The sequence below is a fragment of the Chrysemys picta genome, chromosome 2 (assembly GCF_011386835.1).
Source record: "Chrysemys picta bellii isolate R12L10 chromosome 2, ASM1138683v2, whole genome shotgun sequence".
Lineage (NCBI taxonomy): Eukaryota > Metazoa > Chordata > Testudines > Emydidae > Chrysemys > Chrysemys picta.
In genome coordinates, this window is record NC_088792.1 from 38,829,688 (window position 1) to 38,844,074 (window position 14,387).

Genomic DNA, 14,387 nt, shown 5'->3' on the forward strand with positions numbered 1-14,387 from the left:
ACTTTTTTGTGAATTACAATTTGTTTTTTAAAGACAAATTATACTTTTGGAGTATGTGTCTCATTTTGAAAAAAAAAAAAAAAAAAGGTGGAATTTTCCTTTAGCTATTTTCTGAAGTATCTATTGCTAGGCATCTGAAGTCCATGCAAATTTATAATTAAAAATATGTAAAACTGTATCCAACAACACAGACAACAAGCCACAAAAAGGAAACCAAAAGAAAATAGTTTCCCCCCCCCCCCCGCAAAAAAGCAGGGGGGGGGGGGAGATTAATAGTTGGTGCAAAAGAGATGTCAAGTGATTAAATTTAGTGATCCAAACAAAAAGGCCTTGTAAGGAGCCTTGAAGACAACAGAACAACCCTGGTAAGCATAATGGTTTGTGAGGTTGCTCCATAGATTGGACAAGAAAAGCCTTATCCTGGCCCAATTCACATGTAGCCTTAGAACACAGAGGACACCTGTCAAACTCAACTGCCTCAGAGGGATACTGGAGAAAGAGATTGTCACTCAGGCACATTGGGCCCAGGTTATAACAAAGGACTTGTTAAATGTTTTTTTAAACTAGTACTTTTTCCATAAACAAATTTCAAAACTTTTGTGCAGGTGGACTGAAACTGAGTGCGGTCTGTCAACTGCAGAGAATGCTGAATATATTTTAATACTGATTTTGTTTTGTATGTGTAATAGAACATAAAACTCTGTAACCTGCACAAAATATCATTTGCTATAGTTAAATCTTATACTACATCATTTCAAAATAACACATTTATACATTTCATTGTTTCCGCAGCTTCGGCAGTTAGGCCAATACCAGATACAGTCAGATCAATCTATTTGTAGCTGTCTAAGGATTATATGTACCGAAACATATGGCAAAAAGTTAGTCTTACCAAGGTCATTATCTGCTTATCAATTCTTTTTTTAAAAGAAACATTAAAGATACTTAAAGTAAAATGCTACTTTACATTTCTGAAAGTATACTCAGAATTGTGACTTTCTAAAATGAAGCCACGCATTTTTTAAGATATGAAACAACAAATCTGAAACGCCTACCTGAACCAACTGGAGATGATCCAACACTAAGACTTTGTAAACTTCCATTCCTGAGCAACGTTGGGGACTTTTGAAGACTAGAGCTTGTTGCACTTCCTGCAGCAGATGCCACAGATGACGTTGGAGAAGCAGAAGAAACTGATAGGTGGGAAATACTCTCCTGACTTTTATTTCCTTTGGGCCTACCAGGCCCATGTTTATTTTGTTTATTTCCTTTCCGTTTCTTTTCTGTTACAGTCTCTTCTTCTATCCCAGAAGTTTGGACTCGCTTGTATCCCGCTGAAGTAAGGCTTGTATTACCTAAGTCTCCAGGTGAGCTGTCAAAGTTTTTAGACTGGGAAACAACGGCTGAGGTTGAAGGGAGAACAATTAAGGAACTAAAACAATTCACACTCCCTTCCTGGTTTCCCATCTCTCCTTTATGTACATCTTTGGTTGACAAAGTCTGTTGGGAATGAGTGTAACTGTCATTACGCAGATCTGATTCTGTAAAACTCAAAAAATCCTGGGGAGATTGAACTGAACTTCCAGAAGATGATTTTACACTGCCAGGAGTCCCCAAAAAATTGCCTGTAGAAAGAAAGAAAGACAAGGATTTAATTTTTTTTATTATGATTATTTTTATGATTTTAAAAATAAAACGCTTCTATCACTATTAAAATTGCTCAAGAAGCTGGATATTCTAGAAAATAAAACTTGGAGGTGTCTTTTGAAACACAGCTTTACCACTTTAGGGCTTGTCTATGTGAACAGTTGGTATGTGGCAAGAGAGGGTATATCTCTACCTTGCACTAGATGTGATAAATCAACCCCTAGACAATGGGACAAGCCTTAAGAGTTCCCTGGTGCACTTTAATCTACTCCACTTTCAAACAGGAGTAGACTGGAGTGCGCTACAAAATTCCTATTGTGCAGAAGCAGAGTCCACACAGGTAATGATCGCATGTCTAGTGCATGATAGATTTATACCCTAGCTTGCTACAATCAGTATAGACAAGCCCTAAATTTGTAATGTAATTTTTAAAACATTTAATTTGGTTTTATTATTTCTACTGTGTTTACTTCTTAGTTTTTCACTCAGTTGGGTCTGATTCTCAGCCACCTCATTCCTGCACTTGGGAACAGGGATAGAAAGGGAAGGAGAAAGTGAGTGGAAAAGATGGACAAAAGTGGTTTATAAGCCCTCTCTAATGGCTCCTATATTCTGGGATCATGCTGGGCTCTGGTGTAAGTTAAAGCACATTGCTCTAACTTACACTCTGCTTTATATGTCCCCCAAGCTATAAAGAATAACTATGGCACAGTGTACACCAGCCACATACCCAACAAGCCTACACTCTGCCCATGACATGCCCCCTAGCCCGGGTTCTGAAGTAGGGCTATGTGTGGAGGACTTGCACCCAGTTCTACACAGGCTATGGAGGTCCTCTTCACAAGGGGTATTTTTCAGGCAGATGTATAAAGGGCACTTTAAGCCCCTTCATACTGTAGGAACAGCATAAAAAGGCCTTTATACAACTGTGAATCATGCCCCGTCACTTTCTACTTCTCATGCTGTAGCACAATACTGAAATGACTGGGTTGCAAATAGTCAGAGGAATGCTTAAGTAGTCCAAATACAAATGTGTTTTCACTGAAATTCAGTAAGTATTTCTATAGATTTTTTTTAAAGTTAGGTTTTGAAAAAAACTGACTATGGGGCATAATTATCTGCATGTCAGTGTTTTTTTAAGAATACATTTCAAATTCCTTTGACTCTACACAACGTATGTATAGAGAAAGTCACAAATTACATTTTGGAAAACTGGTAAAAGCTTTTTATCAACAAAAGTCATATTTTAATGTTAGTACTCCATTATAGTAAACACAGATTGTTAATCTGTTTAAAATATATAATTTACGTTACATCAGTGATTTTAAGACAACTGCAATTTTGCTACTCAATTAGCATCTATATAAAAGAGGTTTTCCATCATCAATCCTGACCTGTCACCATCTGTCTTTCTTCTATACTTTTGTTTTTACAGCTGGTATAAAGAGCACACTGATGCATTAAATACTTTTAAACTACAGAGCACTTTAGGAACAACTAGTATTCCTAACCAATAAGGTACCTTAAAACACTAAAAATCTACTAGCTTGACTAGTGGGAAATAATGCTTTAAACTCTCTCTGTTTAACAGCACTCTATTGCTATTCTTGGCATCTATTTTTCTTTCACTGTCTTGGGCTCTGTGATTTTTAAGACATAATACAATGAAAATCTAAACAAAACATTACTTATACTTTCTGATACTTCAATACAACAAATTGATAGTGTTTGGATTATTTTAGCATGCAGAATGCAAACTGAGGACATTGTTTAAACAAGTATAAGCATATGGGAGGAATGACTACCCAGAAGATTTGCAATTAAGAGTTCAATCCTGCAAATGGTACTCATGCAAGCAGCCCTATTGGCTCCAATAAGACTACCCACAGGCATCAAGGACAAGTCTAAAAAGGATTGCACAAATCCATCCCTAATTTTGCCATTAGGAAAAGAGTCTTAGTTACAAAAGAACATTTGCATTAACCTGTTTTGAAACACTTAGTATACACTTCCAAAAGAATGTAAAGGGAAGTCATAGGTTTCAAAGAGGTAGTAAAAGTTACAATGATTTCCCAACATATTTTTTCAAAACAAAGGCTGCACTTTAATACATACTTTTACAGCACTTTTGTTTGAAAAAAAGCTTTCCCTTTTTAAATTTGTTTAGTAGTAGAGTTATGTACATGTAAAAATTACCACATGTTGGGAACAAACAGAAAGAACTCTCATTAACATTAGTGAGACACAAGGGCATCTCATGGCAGAACAGGCTCCCAACATCTTAAAAATGTCTCAGTCAAAACAGTCATTTGATGCACCTTTACTATTTGCTCTCGAGACAAAATTTGTTGGGCCCAGTTTCGACTTGAAAAGCAGGAGAGGTCATTTAAATCCAAAATGACTCCTTCAAAAGGTATGATCTTATGGATTCAACTTGTATGCTGTTTTTAAATAACCTGCACAAAATAAGCAAATTTAAAAAATAATAATCTTCATGTGCATAATAAAGTTCTCAACTATCATCTTCTTTAAGTAAGAAATGATCTCTTTCAATATAAGATTCCAATAATCAATTTTTGAAGTCTTATTCAAGAAAGTAAATAAAACAGACCCTCAAAGAAATTTGAATATGGTAACACTACACATGCGCACACACAACAACCACCTTTAAAAAAAACAACCATGAAAGAAGATGTAAAATCCATATTCCTTTGTCATCATTCTGATATTCACCACACTGGAAATTTCAGAAAAAAAAATTACTTACCTTTTCGTAACTGTTGTTCTTCGAGATGTGTTATTCACATCCATTCCACATTAGGTGTGTGCGTGCCGTGTGCACGAGCGTCGGAAACTTTTTCCTTTAGCAGCTCCCGGCAGGGCCCCCGCCAGAGTGGCGCCACTGCACCGTGCATATATACCCCCGCTGGCCCGACCCCGTCCAGCTCCTTCTTGCCGGCGATTCCCACAGAGGGGTAGGAGGATGGGTGGTGGAATGGACGTGAACACCACATCTCGAAGAACAACAGTTACGAAAAGGTAAGTAACCGTTTTTTCTTCTTCAAGTGCTTGTTCACGTCCATTCCACATTAGGTAAATCACAATCTTACCTTTGGAGGAGGGTAGGAGTCATGAAACAATTGATAACTAACTGATAACAGCTATACAACTCTAAGGCTAAGGGATTGCTTCTCTTACGAGAGTAAGAGGTTGTTCCAATGCCGCCACGGACGGTAAGAAGGAACTGGAGGGGGTCAGGCCAGTGGGGGTATATATGCACGGCACAGTGGCGCCACTCTGGGGGGGCCCTGCTGGCCCGCTGGGAGCCGCTAAGGGGAAAAGTTTCCAGCGCTCGTGCACGCGGCGCGCACATACCTAATGTGGAATGGACGTGAACAAGCACTCGAAGAAGAATGAACATAATTCCTCTTTAAACTGCATGACTTGTGGGTTTATACCCCACAGATTAACAGATTTGTAGAATGAATTTTTATTAATAAACAATGTAAAAATTATTATGGATTCTTACTACTCTCCCTGACCACCACAAACTATCCTTCAGACAGACCAGAAATAGTGTGTGCATTTTCGGTTGGGGTTTTTTTGGGGGTGGTGGGAAAAGGGTGGTTTTTGTTACTATTGTTTTAAAGATGCCAGTAATGGCTCTAGAAAGTTATTTTAGAATGTCAGAAAGACCTATGCAATATATAAAAATCACCAAAATATGGGTAACATACAAACATCCCCAAAAACATTATATACCCAATAGACTGGAATGATGTAAAAATTAAAATGTGTATTTATATTTTGAAGTCACATTGTGGATTCAGAAAAAGCTCCTAAGACAAGTTTCAGTCTATCTTGAAAATAATCATTTAGGACACATTATACATGATTTTAAGGTACATAAAATACAAACAGAAGTTTGTTCTGTTTCATTTTTATACTCAGCAATTTAAAATCAGTATTATTAAAGATTTGTGGGGTTTTTTTAAATGTCTCCTATACTCAGACCTTACATGCCAAATTTCAGCAGTGAGCAAATCTGCCAGCAGATTTACAAATTGCCAAAACCAGAAATGTTAAGTGAAAACTAAACCTAAATGGGCATAAACTGTCTTTTCCTGTAAAAACAGAACATACACATAGCATACAAAAAAGAGACAGGCATCTCTTTTTCTGAAAACAAAGTAACCAGCAAAAGATGCAACAAGCATTTATTGATTTAAAATAACCAAACTTTCCTATCATTATTCTGGATGATGGGTAAACGATTTTTTAAATTTAAGTATGAAAGATTTCTATCTGTTTACTCAGAGGTCATCAGGGAAACAGTATTATTGCTATTTTAAATACCTGGCTGAAAAGGACTAGCAGCTGACACGGTTGTTCCTGGATTCCTTCCACTACCAGGCTTTCTTCCCCTCTGACCTGAGCTGTGACCTGCAGATTTCTTCCCTTTGCTCTCTGACCCTCTAGCCTCTGAAGCATCTTTTCCACTTGAAGTATGTGCAGAGACTTCCTGGAAATTTGCATTTGTAAATCGAGCTGTGGTATCTTCCAACCGCTTCAAGGAGCCTGGCATAGAATTGTTGCTAGTGCTTGTGTAAGTCTAACATTTTGATTAAGAGAAAAGAAGTTAAAAAAGAGACAGTTAGACCACAAAAAAACTGTACATCAACCAATAAAAAAAATTAGTGAAAGAGAGAGGAACATTCGAGTATCCTAACAATAAAGAAAACATTAACAGTCTTTCTTTTTAGTTTCACAAGTTAGCAGCATACTTTTTAAAATAATTTTTGAAACTTTTAATATTATGTTATGAAGCACCATAAAAACAAAGAACAGAAAGTCAGTTACTAATATGTAATTTTTTTGATCAGATATAGTGCCAGCTGTCAGTTCAGTTAGCAAGCATCAGATTGCAGCAATTAATAGAAATGTACGTGCTGACATATCCACTATATTTATCAAAAGGCAAATAGTAACACTACTAGCTCTACTGATCAAAATAATGGCAATTATTCCTGAAACTTTAGCAAGCTTGTGAAGCATGCTGTATAATCAGAAAACCTACAGTTTTATGATTATAGCACCAGAAAATGTGCGATTATGACAAAATCTTACTTATTAGGCAAAATTAGGAGTGTTTAAGTAATGATTATTCAGATGTAGAAGTTACTTTGAAGAAATTGTTGGATTGTTAATATAACATGATTAAACTCTATAAGCTTGGCTGTGCGATTTTTGGCAAAAATGTTAGAATAGTAGTCAATTATAACTATTTTGATAACTGAGTGAAATTCTGACTCCATTGAAATCAATGGCAAAACTCCCATTCAATATCTATTCAATGTCTATATTTATTTTGAGTTTATCTGGTATTTCTATGAATGAGTTAATATTGTAAAGATTATTTTATTAAGGTATTGTGAGGCCTTTTGCTGGTAGTGATATTTTTCAAAAAGCTTTTTTGTGATGATATAATTTATGTATGCTAAAATGAAAAAAATACAAATATAATGATATTAAATAACTCCATAAAGTCTTTAATAAAGATGAAGGATTTTATATGTTGGATGAAAAAAATATGAGGAAAAGGAGTGACATTATTCAGCAGTTATATTTTACTAAACTGAGCAGACGTATAATTAAACAAAACACTAATTTGCATTTTGATTGGTAGAAAACCTCCTAAATGTTAAACAACCAGATCTTTGTTTAAATATTTTATATCAATATTAAACAGTACATTTTTCTTTCTGATTCTTTAATCATTATTAAGGCTCTGAGATTCAGGACAGCACTAAAATGTCTTTAAATCCATCCCTACTAAAAAAAACATTTACACATGTACTGCTTAAATCCCATTAAAACTATTCTCTAAAAAGATGCTTTCTTGAATTGGGTCTATAGCACTATAAAAAACAATTTATTATCTTTCACATTGTGCTTTGATATAACTGGCATGAAAAAATGAACTCACTTTTCACTAATACAACCACCACCAGACAGAAACTCAAAAAAAGTTAATTATAATAAAATTATCTGCAATTCAGATTTTACATGCTGGGGTATGTTACTCAATATGTGAGATCTCAGGAAGCTGTACTGAGAAAAATGTACCTTTCAATCAGTAGTTTATCAGTGTTCAGAAATACTACTTTTTTATTTTAGAAAACTACCCGTTTGCTCAATAGCCTCTTTAGAAGCAATATATTCCCATGTAAATTTGTTTCATTCTAACTGTATTTTTTTCAAGTTTTCACAGTTCAGGGCAAACAATGTAAACCATGGCACAAAGCAGGGCACTACTTTTTAAAATTATTACCTACAAGTTTACCAACTACTCTCAAAGTCATTTTAGTAAGAAATGAAATCCTATTTGCATAGACCAATAGGATTCAAGCTGATTAAATTCCATGGCTTACTTTGGAAACATGAACCTTTTGCATGCTGGGCAGGTCAATTGGGAAACCACCCCAGCTCATTTTTCAATCATTTTTCCATTAGCTTGGGCTGGTCCTGAAGCTCTCCATCCCACTCACATGTGACCTATATGACCTAGTACAGGTCAAAAGCCACGTAAAGAAAACACATTGGTACTCTTCACTCATGTGTCAAGTGGGGGAGGGAGAGGAAACCGAGCAAGGGTACTGTACATGGAAACATAATATGAACTCCCACTCAGAGGATCAAATTAGGTTTGGTCAGTTCCCCAATGCCACTTAATGGAAAAGATACTAGAGTCACCTGGAAGTTTAAAGCTGTTACTTTGCACCACTCAAACTCTAAGCATAAATATTATGTAATATTCTGATCCCCCCAAAGTCTGAAATTCTAGAAATCATATTGTCTTCATGTTAGCTAGCTAGACTCAGAAAAAGCTGAAAAATATGAAAAGAGCTATGCACTCCAATGCTTGCTGTTGTTCTTTTGTCACTGTAGCATATAAACAAAGCCATAATATGTAGTACAATGAACTAAAAAAACCCACCATGCAACACTATTAAGTGAAACGCAATACTAACATGCAAATTGCAGAAAGTCATAGGAATAGATCTGCAAAGCAACCAATTGTATTAAAAAACATGCATATTCCTCAATCAAAAGATCCAACAAGTTTTAACTGATGTTATTGAATCTGAGAGAGAAGAATGGGAGTTAAATGTATGCCAGTGAGGTTAATTACTTTAAATAAAGGTAGGCAAAGTGGAACTCTCCAAAACTGCCAACGTGGCTCAGTTCAGAGCTGCAGAAAAATTTCACTTAGGATTTTCTGAATAGTATAGAATCATAGAAAATTAGGGTTGGAAGAGACCTGAGGAGGTCATCTAGTAGTGAGAAAAGGAAATATGCATAACTAACAAATTAATAAGTCACCATAAGGAATGTCAGAACTACAATGGATGGCAGCACAGGACTAGCACAATGCTAGCAAAAGAAAGTAGCATATATATATATATATATAGTTATGACAGACAGCATTCATCTGTTATGACTCTACCCCACTTGACAAATACTTGTTTAGCCACAGCTGCTCCAAACTGTTATACTTATTATTTCTATTAGGCAGCACCTAAATGCCACGAAGAGAATGGGATTCCCATTGTGCTGGACAAACACGAGTCTTGTCTTCACTGTCACAGTTAGCTTGAAATAGTGCACTCGAGTTACTGCACCTCGAGTTAACCTAGCGTGAGTGAGAGGCCAAACCAAATTTCAAAACAACATTCCAGCTACAGAGTGATTTGATTAGCTACTGATGAGCTGTTGTAACTTGAGATACTGCATCCCCACTGCATTACAATCTCAAGCACCTGCATCACTGGAGCCTCCATCCACCCCACCCCAATAGGCCAGCTAAAGCACCACTAGAGAATTTTGTGGGTGGATGGGAATCGAGTTATGGGTAACATTCAAGTTATAACTAGACCTAACTATGCTGTGAAGAGATACCCAAAGACATAGACCCAGGCCCAACATGCTTACTGCAAACTAAAAAGGACAAAAAATAGACAAAGAGTGCGAGAAAGAGATCCAATGAAACAGGCAAAGCGATCAGGGTAATGGCAGGCACAAATTTTTATTCCAGTAATTTTCCATACATGTTTGATGGGTTTTTATTTTGTTTTGTTTTGTTTGTTTGGGGGGGGGGGTGGACAACAGATGTTGGGATGAAAGGCAGTAGGTTCATTTTTTTTTTTTTTTTTTTTTTAAGATATTTAACTCCTTAGGTCAAAGTCCATGTGTTCATACATGCTTGGTACAGCACAACAATAATTTGCCTATTTTAATAAGATTTATTAATAACTCTTGCCAATACAATTTCTTTTTTTTAAAAAGCATCTGTATTTAAAAGTTTTCAGCCACTGCCTCTTCACTCTTACAATTGTTTTAACCCTTCATTTATTTTACTTACTTTTATTTCCTACATGCCTATTTTCTAATTTTTGTTTTAATTCTTGCCTATTTATTTTTCACTCTGCCTATTTCTAGATTTATTTAGTTTTAAACCTTGCTTATCTTTTATCTTTGCTTTTATACTTTTTAATTTCCAGTTTTATTCTTAACTTCTTTTTGAAAATCTATTTCTTGGCCATTACAAATTCACCTCTTGATTTACACTCATTACAATCTGATATTGATTATTACAATGTGGTGGCAACACCACAATAGTTAAGGCCTTATCTAGACTAAGGCCCACTCAACACTAAAAATTAGGTCAGCATAACTATGGCCTTGGCTACACTGGCGGTGTACAGCGCTGCAACTTGCTGCACTCAGGGGTGTGAAAAAACACCCCCCGAGCGCGAGTACAGCACTGTAAAGCGCCAGTGTAATCAGAGCCTGCAGCGCTGCACGCTTGTTCGCAGCACTACCAGCTACTCCCCTCGGAGAGATGGAGTACATACAGCGACAGCTCTCACAGCGCTGGCGGCGCGACTACACTCGCGCTTCACAGCGCTGCCACGAAGTCCCAAGTGTAGCCAAGGCCTACGTCACTCAGGGGTATGAAAAATCCACATCCCTGAGCAGCATAGTTAAGCCAAACTAAGTCCCAGTGTACACAGCGTTAGGTCAATGGGAGATGGATTACCTGTGTCTGACGGGAGAATCCTTCCCAGCAGCATAGGCAGTATATACACTGAAGCGCTACAGCAATGCAGCTGTGCCTCTATAGCATTTTAAGCATTGACAAGTTACTCCTGGGGGGATTCTGCATGACTGCGTGCCCGCAGAAAATGGCCCTCCTGCAGATTTCCTATGTTTCCCTGCAGAAAACAGCAGGGAAGCAAAGGGAAGCTGCGCGGGGGGGAGGGGTGGCGGACCATGAGTGCAGTTTTGGGGACAGGGATTGCCCCCTCCAAACAGAGGTGAGGCATGGGATGGTACATGAGGTTACATGACACTGCCCCCCTCGTTCTGCAAGCGCAGAGCTGCCCAGCTGAAGGAAGCTGTGTCTCGGATCTGCTGACTCTGCAGCTGAATGCCTCCTGGGTCCTCGTGCCAGTCGTGCTCTCCTTTTGTGTGCTGGGAGCCTTACTGTTTTCTATTCTGTGCAACAGTGAGTGCCTGCAGTGGGGCTAGGTAAGGAGGAGTGAGGGAAATGAAGGAAGGAGGAAGTAAGGGGGTGGGGAGAAGAGGCAGTGGGGAAGGAAGGGGGGTGGAATAGAGCAGGGGGAGGGGAATGTGGGAAGGGGATGGAGAAGAAAAGGGGATAGGGGAATCGCGAGAGCCCAGCAGGCAGTATCCCCTTGGCAGCAGCTGGGGCTCCCCTGTTAAGCAGGCCCATCGAACCCTCACCCTGACAAGCCCTAACCCTCTACACCTGGACCCCTCCAACAAGCCCCCCACACCCAGACCCCCACCCCACTGATCCCCAATCAGCTGCACATGGACCCCCAACCCATCAAGCCACACTCTCCCAGTACCTGGACCCCTCCACTGTGTCCCCCAAGCCCTTCCCCTGCCGAGCCCCATCTCCCCATACCCTCTGTGCATCCACATCTCCCACTGAGCCACCCGCACCCAGACTGCTCCACACAGAAACCTCTCACCCCACACCTGGATCCTCCCACACTAAACCCCTCCACACTTGGATCCTGCTGGGCTGAGCCTGCCCACCATACCTGGTGCACCTGGCGCCGAGGGGCAGGACCCCGGGGTGTTTCTGGGGCAGGCCCACCCCTTGCATTGTGTCAGGATCAGGGCCAACCTCACTGCTGAGTCCCTGTACCAAGGGAGGTAGGGTCTTCAGGGTGATCTCCCACCTCAATGCAGCCAGTGGCGTGTGCTCCCCACTGCCATGCTGGAGCCACATTTATTTATTGACAAATAAAATTTGCAGAATTTTAAAATATTGTGCACTCCCCCAGGAGTAACAAGCCTTAATGGTACGTCTATACATCAATTAAACATCCACAGCTGGCCAGTGTCAGCTGAGTCAAGCTCACAGGGCCCAGGCTGCGGAGCTGTAAAATAGTGGGAAATCCTGCAAGACAGAACTTCCACCCCGGACACACCACACAATCCATTATCTACAGCCAAGCACTGAGGTACAACCGCATCTGCTCCAACCCCTCAGACAGAGACCAACACCTACAAGATCTTCACCAAGCATTCTCAAAACTACAATATCCGCACAAGGAAATAAGGAAACAAATCAACAGAGCCAGATGTGTACCCAGAAGCCTCCTGCTACAAGACAGGCCCAAGAAAGAAACCAACAGAACTCCACAGGCCATCAACTACAGTCCTCAGCTTCAACCTCTCCAACGCATCATCAGTGATCTACAACCCATCCTGGACAATGATCCCTCGCTTTCACAGACCTTGGGAGGCAGGCCAGTCCTCGCGCACAGACAACCCGCCAACCTTAAGCATATTCTCACCGGCAACCACACACCGCACCATAACAACTCTAACTCAGGAACCAATCCATGCAACAAACCTCGATGCCAACTCTGCCCACATATCTACACCAGCAACACCATCACAAGACCTAACCAGATCAGCTACATCATCACCGGTTCATTCACCTGCACGTCCACACATGTTATATATGCCATCATGTGCCAGCAATGCCCCTCTGCTATGTACATTCGCCAAACTGGACAGTCACTACGTATAAGGATCAATGGACACAAGTCAGATATCAGGAATGGCAATATACAAAAACCTGTAGGAGAACACTTCAACCTCCCTGGCCACACAATAGCAGATGTAAAGGTAGCCATCTTACAGCAAAAAAACTTCAGGACCAGACTCCAAAGAGAAACTGCTGAGCTTCAGTTCATTTGCAAATTTGACACCATCAGATCAGGATTAAACAAAGACTGTGAATGGCTAGCCAACTACAAAAGCAGTTTCTCCTCCCTTGGTATTCACACCTCAACTGCTAGCAGAGGACCTCACCCTCCCTGATTGAACTAACCTCGTTATCTCCAGACTGATTCTTGCCTGCATATTTATACCTGCCTCTGGAAATTTCCATTACATGCGTCTGACGAAGTGGGTATTCACCCACGAAAGCTTATGCTCTGAATCCATCTGTTAGTCTTAAAGGTGCCACAGGACTCTCTGTTGCATTTTCCCCAGTATAACTGTGTCCACACTCAGGCTTTTGCTGGTATAAAAATTTTGCCCCCCCCCCAAAAAAAACCCCACCCCAACATAACCAACACTGTTATACTGGCAGGAGTTTCTAGTGTTGACCTTGCCTAAGGATGAGATAAGCTTACTGTTTAACAGTTGATTTTTCTAAGTGCTCTAAAAATTCACAAGCACACTCAAATTGTTTTGAAAACTGCTGAGCTTAATAGGGGTTTGAGAGTAGGATTACTGGGCCAAATTTGGGGCCATTTAACCCAGGGGCTCCCAAGATTCAGCATCCTGAAATAAAGAACCTGACAGTAACATTTTCTGGGGTTCGTATAATTTTTTGCACATACCAGAGGCTCAAAATATTTCACTGATCTACCCCAAAAACTGGTATCACCTGATTAGGTCTGTATTCAGCTAGTGTCCAGCACCCATACTAGCACTTTGGTTAAGTAATTTTTAACAAGTTAAGTGTTTAATTTAGCTCTACAAATTGGCTTGAGCCTGGGTGCTAGAGACATCAATTTGTACATGTAGTGCAAGACTGCTGCTCTGAAGTGAGAAAGTGTGTTTATAGGCACACCTGCTGTCTGTCACTGGGTAGCTCACGAGCAACTCCCAGAAACTGTGATTTTGAGTCCTGCCCTCAACAGCTTTCTCAGAATGTCTGCTGTGAGCTCTACCATTCTCTGCCCACAATCAGCTTTGGATGAGGGGGTGCACAGGGGCTCCACTTTTGGAAGTTTTGCCCTGAGAGAAGAGCCTTTTGTTTAAGAGTGGATATTTCAAAGTGCTTGAAAATCCACACAGATACTCGGATTGTCTTGAAAAGTGCTATGCCATGGCACAGAGCAAGTAGTGTGCATTTGGGGTCATTGGTCAAGGAGTTCCTCAGATACAGCTCCTCCAATACAAAGCTATTCATTACAATCAAAGTACTCTAAATCCCACACGCACAGGGAAATTGTCTTGAAAACTGGTGTGCCATAGCAGAGGTTCATACAGACTTTGGGAAATGGGGAAGAGCACAGACTTTGGGATGAATGGACCACTTCATATCTCTGCAATCCTCCTATGATACAGGAGCCCTTCACCTTACACTAGCCCCCAAAGTAGACTAAGGAGCTTGGCATTCA

The 14,387-nt window shown here is 39.8% G+C and overlaps 1 protein-coding gene across 20 annotated transcripts in view; it reads right to left on the reverse strand.

Moving 5' to 3' along the window:
- Positions 1 to 14,387, reverse strand: part of MLLT10 (MLLT10 histone lysine methyltransferase DOT1L cofactor) — a 231,308-nt gene that overhangs the window by 83,161 nt on the left and 133,760 nt on the right. For all 20 annotated transcript variants that reach the window (XR_010598232.1, XR_010598233.1, XM_005302764.5 and 17 more), the window contains 2 exons: positions 6,004 to 6,259; positions 1,056 to 1,625 (listed from right to left, as the gene is read on the reverse strand). Coding sequence is in view for 18 of the 20 variants with exons in the window: in XM_005302764.5 (XP_005302821.1) it covers positions 1,056 to 1,625; positions 6,004 to 6,259 (826 nt within the window). In the remaining 2 variants the exon portion in view is untranslated. The remainder of the gene's footprint in view (positions 1 to 1,055; positions 1,626 to 6,003; positions 6,260 to 14,387) is intronic.